At 39.0% G+C, this 14,029-nt stretch overlaps 1 protein-coding gene across 5 annotated transcripts; it reads right to left on the reverse strand.

The window, feature by feature from the left end:
• Positions 1–820: 820 nt before the first annotated feature.
• Positions 821–10,709, reverse strand: MTX3 (metaxin 3). Of its 5 annotated transcripts, none has more exons than XM_042875245.1 (9): positions 10,603–10,709; positions 9,979–10,048; positions 8,453–8,526; positions 7,248–7,340; positions 6,071–6,253; positions 5,864–5,940; positions 4,876–5,033; positions 4,375–4,463; positions 821–2,898 (listed from the first exon to the last, which is right to left on the reverse strand). In XM_042875245.1, exons 1-9 carry the CDS (start codon positions 10,681–10,683, stop codon positions 2,788–2,790), a joined length of 936 nt encoding a protein of 311 aa, XP_042731179.1. In that variant the 5' UTR covers positions 10,684–10,709; the 3' UTR covers positions 821–2,787. The 5 variants fall into 5 exon arrangements, with proteins under 5 accessions (XP_042731179.1, XP_042731178.1, XP_042731181.1 ...); XM_042875244.1 differs by having other exon boundaries at positions 8,453–8,529; XM_042875247.1 differs by having other exon boundaries at positions 821–2,924; positions 8,453–8,529.
• Positions 10,710–14,029: the final 3,320 nt, after the last annotated feature.

Genomic DNA, 14,029 nt, shown 5'->3' on the forward strand with positions numbered 1-14,029 from the left:
TGGTTTTCACCCAGTTTTGTAAAGATCTCCATCTAAGTAGGAAGCTGAGGCTTCCTCTACATTCAATAGAGATGCACAGTTTAAAGACTTAGCTCACTTAGCTATTTTAGGTATCTGCTGTAAAGACACAATTGATAGCTCAACACCACCTTTCTCCATTAGCCGAAGAATGAGCTTTGGCTTATTTCAATGCAGATAACTACATTTACTCAAATGGATCCCACTTTTGGCATCCTAACTAACCAGCTTCAAAATACAGCAGTAATCTAAAGGGCAAGTCTGGGTTGTCAGACCACAGATTACATTTACAACATTAAGGAGTCTGATTCTGAATTCTGCTTGGATGAAAAGAAATGAAACACATGGCTATGCAACTACACAGGTTGTCTGGGATTGTGTACAGCACTGCATGCAATGCCTGTTCTAGCTCTGCTGTCCTCTTCAGTGAATGAAGCTGTTAAGCAGATTGCGCTGTCACAATGGCTAAGGCTCACATGTAAAAGATTAGAAAACATGTGCTTCTTAGTATCACCAGAAAATCAGTTGTCTTGAAAGGGTTACTACTGAGCTATAACTAATATTAAGACATACATTATGAATATCAAGACATACATTATCAATACATTGTAAATATGTCAATAAATTGTTCCAAATTCTAACAGTCAGCAGTTTACCTTGTCCATAAAGAAAAAAAAAAAAAAAAAAAACACAAACAAAGAAAAACAAACACAAGAACAAAGCCTTACACAAGGTGGGGGGAGAAGGTAGGGAGGGGGAAGCCAAAAACCTGACAATCTGCATTAAAAAATACTACCAAAACTCCAACAAATGTCTAAAATTTTAATCTTGGAACAATGACCGTTTTACAAAGAGATTTTAAAGACTAAGTGTACATATTCACAACAGCAACAGAATAAGGCATATTCTCCATATCCATGTTCATAAATAAAAGACACTGAAAAGCACTGTGACCTGATCTCATTTAAACCTGTCAAGCAGTAAAGACTTCAAGCATTTTATTTACTTTTATATATACTAGATTGTCAGTTTATTCACAATTACCACGAATATGTGCTAAACTCATTTCAAAATCACTGAAACAAATATTCTAATACAAGCAAAAGCTTAAACCTTAAAGTGCTCATTAAATACCCAACATTTTAGTTGTAATTAGGACATGTTGAAGATTACTACATTCCTTAAACAGAATTTGAAAGAACATTATATACACAATCTACAGTCATCAGTATAAATAGTAAATAATTTAAATTCGTATCTCAAATGTGACTAATAGCAAAGGGATTCTAAGAGACCCTGATTCTGCCAGAAAAAAAATAGAAATCAGAAGAATCATCCCGTACAGTCACAAGAATTATGTATCCCCAGTGCTGCCATTTTGGTCAATCCTTGTGACTAATTCTGATTACATCAATCCTGAAGCACCTACCACTACATTACCAACACGGCATCACAGCAGCCTTCTTGTGACAGAATTGACTGGGACAATTGAACAGGAAATGTTGCTACTAAGTGTAATGAGACCCAAGTTCCTTAATTATACAGAATAACTATGTACTACAACACATTACAGTTTGCAGAGATAAAAGAACTCTGAACTATACTGTCAAACAATAAAATTTAGATGTCCTGTATTATCATTTTTCAATGAACAACAGTGTTTAGAAAACAAGTTAGAGGTATCTGTGACAAATGCAAAAGCCTAAACTGGCTGTTTTACAAAGTCTAACTGGTTCAATTCAATCCAGATCCACAGTATATTTACTAGACAAGTCACTTATCCTAATAAGAGCAAATCAAACCTCTCTACCTCACCACCAATCCTATGCAATTTTGACTTACAGTTTTCTGGCCTATGGTATTATCCTGTACACAGGTGAAGCCAGTTTCACACAGAACTAATATGAGTTCACTGGAACAGGTTGCCCAAGAAGGTTGTGGATGCCTCATCCCTGGAGCATTCAAGACCAGGCTGGATGTGGCTCTGAGCAGCTTGGTTTGGTGGCTGGAGACCATGCATATAGCAGGGAGTTGAAACTAGATGATCTTTGTGGTCCTTTTCAACCCAGGCCATTCTATGATTCCATGAGTTATCCGTAAAATGTTAAACTCTCTGTCACTATACTCTTCATGGCACACAAGCTTCTCAACATTTTCTGTTAAAGTACAGCTCAACAAGCTTTCAAAAATGCAAACACCCTTAAAACACAAGAGTGTTCATGAATGTGAACACTCACATACTCACAATCAAGAGTATATAACTTCCTGTCATTTTTTTTCACTTCTCACCTGCAAAGATGGGTAACACTTCATTCTCTTTCAGTATTCTCACCAATTCTACAACTAGACTTCGTAACTTTTGGAAAGATACAACAGTATACCCACTAACATACAATAATGTGATTACAGTAAATCAAAAGCCATAAACTAAAACAACAGTGAAACTTCTATAAATGCACTGGAACTCTGTAAAAATTGCATTTTAATTTTTGGTCAACATTCCTGCTAATGTTAACTCTGCTGTACAAAATCACTTTAATGTCTGCAGGAATAAGCCCCTTGTGCAATACTTGAGTTTTAGCTTAGTGTACAGTAAGCCTGAACTACTAGTTTTCTTAAAAATAACAGACAGGACATTGTAAAGCCGTGTTTCGTCCATACTTAACCCATTTCTAGATTATTCCCTTGTAAAACCACATTCATGAGAAAAATTGCTGTGATATTCAGAAGAATTGAAGGCAAGCAAGTGTGCGTGTGCAACAAAAGCTGTCAAGGTGACAAACGATTCAGTGGACTGCTTTCTTCTCCACCTGCAGCAAGCTTCAGTGTTGTTATCTTCCGAGGGGGGTGCTGAGGACTCTTACGAAGGTTGTCATCCATCTGCAGAGAAATAATGAGAGCCGGATCTGGCAAACAGTAGAATGTAAGTTACATGATTAGTCTATTTGTCAGAACTCCTATCAAGAATTCTGGTTTATTGTTTTGTGGTTTTTTTGTGTTTTTTTTAAACCTTACTTTCTTTTAGCCTTTCTTATTTTACCTAGAACAACATATTGGCTCCTTTCTTCTCCCAAAAATCTGATTTAAGTGTTGCTATTCATTCCATGATCATGTGACAAATTAAACATAAAGCAAACAGCTACACTTCTGCTCTGCTCAATTCATTTATTCAAGATTACCAAGGAAAGCAACACTGCTACCTTCTTCTAAGAGGTTGCAGTTTCAATTTTGTACAGTAGCCAAACACTACTATAAAGCAGATCAAAAGTCAAATTGCTAACATAAGTGGGTATTTTTGCATGCTCAGCATCTTACGGGAAGAAAATTTTTTCAACTTTGAAATGATTTGGAGATGCTAGATGAACTTAGATCAGCTAAGATTTCAAAAACTTTTTAATATAGAGATTATAGTATGATCTTTTCAAGTACAGGTTAAAATTCTTCTCTGAATATAAATATTTTACATTTTTCATAGGATAGCAATCTAATACCCTGTATGTACTGCAGTATCGAAAAAAGAAAAGATTTATTACTACAGAACAAGCAGAATCACAGAAGACAGCATAGGAGAAATCTCCAAAGGTTGTCTAGTCCATCCTACTTCCTCACAGTAGGATCAGCTTTGCCTAAACCATGGCTGATAAATGTCTACTTAGCCTATTTTTTAAAACTTTCACAGCTGCCTTTCAATACCTCAAAGAGATACAATCAATACCAAATGGAGCAGAAGCAGGACAAAACTGATGATCCATCTGATACACTGATCTTTTTTAGAAAATGCATTCTGTCCTTCCAGTAAGAGTTTTCTTGCATCAGTAAACTAATTCTTCATAATTACTTTTAACATAAGTTGCATAGCTCTTACAGGTGCTGAAGCACAGTCTTGAAAACACAGGAATAAAAGGCAGACACAGGAGCAGAAGGAAGATGTATGTTAGTGACTGCAAGAAATCAGCTGGGAGCAGAGGAGACTTGGGTACTGATCTCAGTAAGACTAATTTCAAAGTTTTGCTTCTAAGTTTTCTTGCTGAGGTCTTGCAAGACCATTTCTAATTCTGATAAAAACATTTGCATTCCCCCTCGAGTGGTAGATAAGCCTGTGGAAAGTCAACCTTCTACTGTTTGTATGTGCACTTGCAAGGGCATCGTTGATTGTAGTAAAAATACTTTACATGTAAGACTTCATCAATTAATTTCTTTCAAAATAGCTAATTTTCTTCCCTCATCTCTATACAAAGTACCTCACTAGAAAAGAAACAAACTAAAATATTAGTTGCACAGTTGCAGTTGTAACAGTATTTGTGAACAAACAGCCACAAAGTAGCAGGATAATAAAGAGACTGAAGCAAAAGTAACCTTTTCAATCAAGTTGGATTCCTTATTTACAAGCTGTGTGAGTTTCTGCAGATTAGCATCTGCTGTATCCTGTCCAGATGGAGAATGGCCTAGAGAGTGAAGGCAGAAAGATGAAGACTGAAAAGGTATTTACAAAAGCTTTTACATTCTTAAAAGAAACAAACAAATATTGGAAGAAAAGTTCATGCACTGTTTTTATCCTAAGATGAATTTAAGTGGAAAAGCCATTTTGTCATAGAAACGGAAACAAAAAGCATGAGCCATAGAACAGATACAAGCAGATTTTGCCAAGGCATGACAAGCTTTAAATCTGAGAATTAAACCTTGCCTTTAGTTTTCAATCCTTTCTGCACAACCACGGAAGCTTATCTACATCATTTCCCCACAGAACCTCCAGCACAAATTTATAAAATCTTATTTTGCTTTAGTTCAAATGTGGAAACCACCACTACTGTTTCAAACAGATTATACATGAAAAAGTGAAAAAGAGACATAACTTACCTGTAACAGTTAACTTGAAATAGCAGGTTAAAATATCATCACAGAAGCGACACAGGTTGGTAAGCTGTTTCAAATGCTCTTGTAATTGTACTCTAGGGAAGCACACTTTATAAACTGGTGCAAGGAAACCAAACACGAAGGCATCCAAGGTAGTAGGTCTGAAAAGAATGGCAAAACAGGGCAAAGCCCAAGCATGACTGAGGTAAGACATCAAGACCTCCATGAACGTAACCAGTTTCTGTGTATATCAGACAAAATTTAACACAGAATCTTCTAAGATTTTCAGGCACTGTTTTTATCAGATATAAAAAGACACTTTGAAGAGGCTATCTATTGATTTCAGCACCTCTGAATTAGAGATGTGCTGGTAAACTGGAACAGTTGTTTTAGCATTAAAATACAATCATGTATCATGCACACTGGTAAGCAATCCAGTCTAGAATACATTTCTGGCATTACAAAAGCCAAGCAGACAAGATGCATGCCAGTGGAGCAGGACCCTTTCACATGAAGAAGTCTAACTTCACTGGCAAAGGGTACAGATTGTCCTTCTTGGGTGCTATCTTGGCAATATATATGCTTCCTGTTCTATGCCCACAAGAAAGACCAGCCTTCTCAGACCTATGCCATCTTTCCAAGGAGCTAGTGGTAACACCTCAGGCTTCAGGTATTTTTTCTACAAGCAATCACAGGAGGTGACATTCACTGGCTAGAGAATGATTTTCTAACAGAAACCTAACTCATTAAGCATCCTACATGAGCTGATATAGGCAGGGTCTGCCACCCTACGGAAAGATGCAATATAAAAGACACTCTGGACTGAGATTGCTAAAAAGCAGGGTGTGAATCATAAAACTGTACAGCACCTTCTAACATTCTAGCAGATTAAAAAAAACAAGTGCTAAGCATTCACAGAATCACATGGCATCTGTTTATTAAAAATAACAACAACAAACACCAACGTTAAAAACTAAGAAAGCACACTCACGTATTTCCAAAGAAAAACGGAGATGTTCCCAATCTCTTTGACAGGAGATTTAGGCACTCCTTGGCATCCCTGTATATCTGATGAGACACAGAAGAGCCCTAGCTGAAGCAAACAGTAGTACACACACTATCAAACACCATTATCACAGTGCGCTAGCTTATTTCATGACAGCACCAACTTACAAATTCTTTACTACACAACATGTACCTGTGCTTCCACTTCAGTGAGACTGTAGAGAGGAGGGCCTCCTCTGGTCAGCAAGATCCTGTTGAGTGCTTCCCTGGACATCTTTCCAGGCAGATACAAACTTAGTGGGAAGGGAATCCTTGAGGCAAACCACGGTTTTGTTACACTGCAGTAATTTTCAGCCTCGACCCAAAAAGTGTGCAGCTATATCAACACAAGGAAGAGTATGACTGAAATTTGAGTAAAAACATTAGACTTCTCTAAAAAGTATAATGTGTAAGACTTGCCACAGGAGAAAAGGGAATTATTGTACTTTAAAGCGCTTAGCTCTGCAAGGATTATATTAATCCTTTGAGTTTAAGAGTATATCATTAAGAACACAGAGCTACCTTCAACCTAAATAAAAAGATAATGCTTATATACACATGCACAAAATTGCATAGTCATGCATACACATGCCTGTATACACACATGCATAACTGCACAAAGAAACTGTATTACAACATAAGTTTTGAATGTGTAGGATCAGGTTTGAAATTTTTGGAATTTTCTTTTGAAATTTCACATACAATCTAAAATGAAAATATGCTAGGAAATTATGAATTTGAAAGCCTTGCAGGACAACTGAAGAGGCTACTTGGTTAAAGTACCTTTTCCTGTATAAATTCAAGTCAAAGGTATTCAACAGCTCAAATGCTTGCAGGTTTTTTTATAGCTATAATGTACTGACACTAAATTGGTAAGGGCGTGTAGCCATGTGTTATTTACTGAAACAAAAAATGAAGCAGTGGTGGGTATTTCAAAAGTTCCCACTTAACAGCTCAAAAGGCTTTTGGAGCTGTGCAGCCCACATCAGCCATACAACATGTTATTCCAAGCCTTTTCAAAAAGCATCATGAAACAAAGAACTGCCAGAATAAGCTGTTTGCAGGATACTGTTCCCAAAAAGCATCTAAGAAAAAACACATTCAGAGATGCCATTTTAAAAGTCTTTCTTAAGTTCATTATTATTACTTCACACCTCCCACATGCTTTTTTCTTTTTCGAAGTTGCTAGGCAGTCTTTTCAAAATTGGACTAAAAATGCAAATACTTTCAAGCCAGGACTACGGCTGACAAACTTCTCTGTCTCTCACACTGGGCACCCCTTGCAATACTCATAAAATTCTAGCCCTTATAAAGAATTCACTAGTATTTACCAGGGCAGGAAGCAGTTTCTCTTCAAGTAGTGCAATATAAGCCAGTGTATCAGCTCCTTGTTTCGCAGACAATTCATAATCAGCATTGTATCTCTGTGAATTTAAAATTAAAACAAAACAACAAGCAAGAAAACAGTCACCAACCACCTCATACTATAAATAGTGTTACATGGAACTTTCAGCTTCTGACTCAAACAGGGAATCCTTTCAAGGAACACAGCAAGGGCTGGAATTTCACAAATTTAGAAATGGCAAAAATTGGTGTTGATTTACCTTATTTTTAGGTATCTTAAAAGCATGCCAATTACTGGTATACTTTGGAGTTAAATAGGGTGCTCTTTTTCCATCAATATGGAATCTTTGGTATTCAAATGGATAGGAAACTGCAGAATTTTAAAAACAGTGTCTTCAATCTCAACCCAAATGCTCGGTTTTCTATTTTTCTCCAGAGAAAGATTTAAAAGTTTCACTAAGATGCCTTTCATCAGACAGTTTTCTTAACTAGACAGGAGCAGAATTTCTAATGTAAACACAGAAGAGTGGGCTGAAAGACCATCTTAGAAATTAAAGTGATGATGCCATGCTTTATTAGACATCTTTATACTTGCGAAACGAAGCAGCACTATAGCTTTATTCTTTTTAATAAAACATTGAGAGATCTACAAAAGGCAAGCAAGATTTGATTACACAATAACATGATTGCATCTAGAAATGCCTGCAGACGTTTTTATGCTACAGGCTACAGAAAAACTACATAAATTAAAAACAACACCATGTGTTATACTTCAGAAGAAAAAAAGGTGAAAAAAAAAATGAGTACACCAGGAGATGATTACCCATTTAAACAGTTAAAATTACACTTCCCTAACTGTGATCTCCTTGGTCTGCAAAGCTGCAATGATGTTATAGTGTTATAATTAACAGCATGATGAAACTCAGTAAGAAACTGCTCAGTTGAGGCTAGCCTGTTGTCCTTTTTCAATGAAGAATTTTCCTGTGCCTGTTTTTAAATTTTTCATAACAACCAAACTTTTAAGCAGCAATCTGTGATCCACCATTTTTCAATTCTCATGTGTGTACAAAATACTGAAAAGCAGTTAAGTCAGAACTGGTTTCCAAGTTTTAAGAAACCTACATAAGTCTGTGTGGAGAATGCAAAAATTCACTACAAGGAAGAAGAAACCTATCTTCTGAGAGCAACATACCTGCTTTCTTAAGAAGTTTAGTATTTTTGCTGGCTGAGAAATAACAGTGTCTTCTGATATAAGGACTGGTACGTCTGCTAGAAAGAATAAATAATACAGTCAACAGAATTTATACGTAGCAATTCTAATTTAACTGGAAAGTGATCAATCACTTCATCTGTTTTCCTTTCCTCACTGCATTCTCTGACCTTCCCAACACATATGTATCAAGTAAGCTATATGTAGTTGATTTCCACCAAGATCATACACATATTTGGCATACAGTGGCCTTTGCTAATAATACATAAAAAAGGGCCCAGACTGAAACCAATGTCATCTACTAGGTATCTGATTCTTTGAGATCTGGACTTTAACAAGAATATCCGCTAGGCCTTTTTCTTTCTATTTTTTCCTTGCCCTTCCTAAACCACTTTTACAGCCTGCAACTACTGATTAAGCTACCAGTGCCTAAAGAAGGCCTATTCCAGAATCAAAGAATTTTCTTCTCCCAGAAGCATATTAGTCTGCTTTTACTCATTAGATTGTAGAATTAAAGACTGTAGACTGTACATCTCTTTAACAGAGGCTGCCTTATAGCATGTTTACAAGGTACCTGCCACAGTGAGCCTAACAGGACTATTAAGCTAAATACTGCTGAAATATCAATTATAAAATACTTTGATTTTTTTTTTTCTGGTAGGGATTTTAATTATCTTGCCCATGAAGAAAGCCACAAAAATTATGGAGAAGTAAGCTAAACTAGTTCTTGGTAGTTCTGCTAACAGAAAGCAATACACCAAAGAATAAGAGTGAAAGGTGCAACAACAGGTGGACACAGTAGTGCCTAAAGACGTGATAAGTTTTAGTGACAAACTACTTCACCTTGCAGTGACGTTACTCGTCTGGAATACACAAACACAATGACTTAAACACTGAGCAAACAGATAAGCAGTATGAATAAAGATTCAGTGTAAAGAAATCCTCTGACATCATCTCTGACAACCCACTTGGCACCTACCTTGTCAGCCAGCTTTCCTGATTCAAGCTCTGTGACTTAGGACAGTACCAAATATCCTACCTGATACAAGTTACACTCTTTCAGGCTCACATTCTACATCCACCCACAGAAGCTTCTTAAATCATGTGTAATTAAAGAACGCTACTTCCATTATGCAAGTCTAGTAACTACTGTATAAATATTTCCAAGCAATTGCCTTCAATGTATCATCCCTTCAGACTGCCTGACAAAACAGGTGTGTGCTTTTGCACTGCCACTTTGTTGACTCTCCTCTGCATCACCCATACACATTTTACTAAGGTGCCCTTTAAGGCATTCTTTATATCTTCTGTTACTTGTCGCTTGCAAAATCATCACACTTTAATCTGTAAAGATGCTTATTAATATGTAATGGAAGCAGGTAAACCGCACAGGGACGGACAGAGCATGAACACAAAACCAAAGGAAATGAAGAAAAAGACACTTTGGGATTAGAACCCACACTTCTAAAGCGACGAGGATTAAAATAATAGAAATGCAAATAAGGTACCTTTTGGAGTGCTCCAGGAATTATTTATAGTATTCACTGTCAGAGGAGCTCCAGCAAATTTAGCATAAGCCTGCAACAGATTGCAGAAAATAATCGAGTTAGCACATAATAAATGTAAGACAGCAATTCAAAAAAGCAGGCCTGAGCATTCTGATCAGCTGCACTGGGTTAAATAATTATTTAAAAGTTCACCAACACTATGCGCATCTGCCAGGTTTCTGATGCAGGATCAGGCTCCTATTTTTGAGGGTTCTGGTCAGAGCTCATTGCAGCGACGTGCAATAACCAATAAGGTCAAAACTTATTTCAGTGTTCCGGGCTGCTCGGTAACGCCTGTCCCCTGCCAGGCGGCTCCCTATGGGCACGCGCGGGCCCCGCTCGGCCCCACCGCATCCCGGGCCCCGCTCGGCCCCACCGCATCCCGGGTCCCGCCGCCCCGCGAGCCGCCGCCATGCCCCGCGCCCGGTGCAGGCCGCGCCCAGCTTCAGGGCGCCCCTCGGTGGCGGCACCGCCTTCGCGGCGCGAGTAGCCCAGCACAGCCGCCCGGGCGCGGGGCAGCCCTCGGCACCGCGCTTCCCTCCCTGCCGCCCTCCTCCCGGGGCAGGTGGTGGCCTCCGCCGTTACCATGACGGTCAGAGACTCCGGATGGAGAGACGGCAGCCCCCAGTCACCTCCCCAGCAGCTCAGCTCCATGGGAGCCGCCATCTTGTCCGCCGGCAGCGCGGGCCCGGGGAGCGCGCCGCTGCTGCCTTCGCATGGCGGCGCTCGAGCGCCCCCGGCAGCGCCTCCGGGAGGGAAAAGCGGCTGGAGCTCCTCGGGGACCGCTGGCCGTCCCTGGCTTAGAGGCTTCTCCCCTCACGCGCCGTTCCCGGGCCCGGTTGCCCGAGGCCATCACCCTGCCCGCCGTGAAAAATTTACTGCTTGGAATGACTGCGTGGTTGAACCCCGGCTCTGCGGGGCTGGTTGTGTTGCCCAAAGTCACGGCTTTCCACAGGAGCGAAAATGACGACTTTTGAGCAGCCGTCAGCAATTTGCCTTCAAAAATACGCACATCTGATTGTGTGATACCGTTTTTGACCAAGTAATTATGAGCTCGTGCAGTGTGTGTTTCTACTGAGGACGTCTTAAGATACCAGTCTGCTATTCAGGTCTACAGCACACAAAGATGAGGAGAGCAAGGGCTCTCAAGGTTTCTTCCTCCCTGCATCATCAGATCTGTGGTTTCAGATCTGAATGAAAGTTGTGTCACAAACAACCATTTCTGTATGGAGGATAAATCAGCTTAGCACTCTCCTTATGACAGACTGCAAGAAGGCTTAGACCTTCCTTGCTCTGCCTTGGGCCCAGTTCATCTCTGTGCCATTATGATGCCCAGAGCAAAGATGGAACAGGCAATAAACATCTTCCCTACCTCATCCAGAGGCTTTCCATGAGGTTTTCCTCTCGGTTGCCTGAGTGGAATTTCTGTTAGTATCAATGAAATGTAAATATGTGCTCAGAGAATGGATGTATGCCTTGACTTGAAAAAATGGAGCTTCAGTTTGTGACTTCTGAAAAGGCAAAACTTGCTCTGAAATCTGTGTTTGAAACCTTACATTCTTTCTACACACCCTTGCAATGAAAATGTGGCAGGATCAAACTCCTAAATGTTGACAGAAGTACAGAAGAATGTGGTTTAGAGCTGTACTTCACTGAGATTTCACTTGCATTAAGGCTTCTCTCGTTTCACTTCTCATTAAGGGTTTTACATGCACCTTGGTTTTTAATCATCCATAAAACTCCATAAAAACGGTGAGTCTCCTCGTGGATATTAGGAACAAAATACGAAACCTAAATTAAGCAGCAGGGATTCCTTCCTAACTCCTTGGTCACATTACTTGGAATCTGCACAGGCCATGAAGACTTCTGCAAAGGAAAATCTATCAAATTGGCAGCTACTCTGTATTTTCTACATCTACATCTACATTGGTTTACATAAAATAAGGAGAACAAATATTTTAGCAGTTGGAGTTTACTTGCATATCTTCTATTAACAAAAGTTAATCTTGCGTTCCTGTGAAAAAGAAATTCCTTACAGAAGTTTCCTGAAGGTTTCTTGAAAACATTATGCCTAATAACCACTTTCTGATTTGTATTCAAGGTACCAACCTTCAGTAAGTTAAGCTGGAGTTTGTACGTCAGAGAAAACACAAGAGTGAAAAAGAAATGGCTATTATTCTGTTGTTGTTATTGAACATGATGGTTACAAGGTCAAACAGATGGTTACAAGGTCAAATAGTCCCATCCAGACAGCAGATAAACACTATGCTTTGTAAAAATCCCTTTAGGAAGGTTTTGCTTGAGCACAAAATCTCTTCCAGTCTGTAGCATACTCCAATAATAAAAATGAAAACTTGAAAAATTGCAGTAGCATTTGTGCATACTGGCTAACTTAAACATTATCATAAACTTCTGCTTATGTATTTTGTGAACTTGTTCTGTTTCATTTTATTGTGCTCTTTTTCCCAAATTTTGCTCTAACATGCATGGTGAATAAGCACAACGAATGAGCAGGCAGAGGAACAACAGAATTTGGCACTCAAACATCAAATAGCAAGGAGAATAAAATGCCATGAACGAGATCTTCCTCACATTGAGTTGATTAGTACCAGTCCGCAAGACTTCACTGTAAGTAACTTAGAAGTGAAAAACAAGTCAAAATGGTTCATTAAATAGTTTATAAAAAGGAACTTTCTGAGAAAATATTTCTTACATTTTGATAAACTCAAAGAAATTACATACGTGGATGCAAATAATTGTTAGCATTCCTCCAGATAGGCAAACACAAAACTTTTCCATCTAATGAGATTTTCTTTTTTATCTGCAGTAGTAACTGAATACTTTACATGAAGCTGTGATGATTTTGCAGATCTTCACGATGCTTTTGTGTTAGGCACTTAAACCTAATATCATGGCTGGAAAAAACTACACTATACAGTTCATTCATGAAAGAGAAGCAGCATTATATAAGCAAAATATAATGTAGCAATCTAACTGCAACTTAAGAAGATTGGAGGTGGCTGGATACACTACATAGAGGGTAGGGTTAAACACATTCATATACGATATTTCTTGTGAGCCTGAAGGCTCAGAGCAGACTCATTTGCTTTCTGAACTTGAACCACAGAGATAAGGAGCCAAGGTGGATCCACACCGAGACTTGGTCAGCAGTTTATGGCTAAGAAATCATATGTGCACAACAAATCTAAAATACAGTCTTAGAGAAGCTAAAAAAGCTTAAAACAAAAAATTAATCGCTTTCTGAGGATCTCTATCAACAAAGTATCTTAACGTCAAAGTGTAAGAGGTGTTACACACAGGTGTAACAGGTGCACAGGTGTAACCTGTTAAGGCTTCTCTACTTAAAGGGAAATCTTGACTACAATCCACTACCAAGTAGGTGAGCTAGAGGGGCTATAGATTGCTTGTTATTTATGCGGCAAGATGGTTGAGTGATAGTCATAATTTGTTCTTTGGTTCATGCTCAGTTGGCCTTCAGCTGTTGAACCAAGTCTCTGCTATCAGTTATTTTAGCCTCCCAAATTTGAGACAGATTTGTAGTTGTTAATCTGTCTTAACAAGAGCATTATTAGTACTGTTGCTCCTGTCCTCCTGTGTGTGTGTGAGACCGGGCCCAGGAGGAATCTGGGGAACAAGAAGGGGAGGCGGGCATACTGTCATGCCTATGTTGTCAAAGAATGCTCTTTGGTGACAAAAGAGTTTCTCCTTCATGCTAACTGATTATAGAGCAGTATCAGTGCTGCTGTACATCCAGGCATTAGCCTCTGCTAATAACCTGCTGTCACCGTTATTCTTAGGGACAGGTTCTGGGCTGAAACTTAAACTCCTAGGATACCTGTGGCTTTGGTTTTCTTTTTCTTTGTTTCACATCTTTGCTTCCTGCTATCTTCCTCTCAGCCTCACCTTTCTAACTGGTTTGTAATGCTCTAAACCCACTGCTCTGTTTTCCTTTCTCTGTGGTGCAGCACTGTGCCAGCCCATTGGTATCACT

The sequence above is a fragment of the Lagopus leucura genome, unplaced genomic scaffold (genome assembly GCF_019238085.1).
Source record: "Lagopus leucura isolate 7727_CA_CO unplaced genomic scaffold, USGS_WTPT01 Super-Scaffold_100014, whole genome shotgun sequence".
NCBI classification, from domain to species: Eukaryota; Metazoa; Chordata; class Aves; order Galliformes; family Phasianidae; genus Lagopus; species Lagopus leucura.

Excerpts from the sequence above, each read along its gene's own strand:
- MTX3 (XM_042875244.1), bottom strand. The coding sequence starts at position 10,683 with ATGGCGGCTCCCATGGAGCTGAGCTGCTGGGGAGGTGACTGGGGGCTG. Across the intron at positions 7,341-8,452 it reads TAAACTTCTTAAGAAAGCAG|AGATACAATGCTGATTATGA; the intron begins GTATGTTGCTCT and ends TTAAATTCACAG. Across the intron at positions 4,464-4,875 it reads TTTCAAGTTAACTGTTACAG|GCCATTCTCCATCTGGACAG; the intron begins GTAAGTTATGTC and ends TTCACTCTCTAG.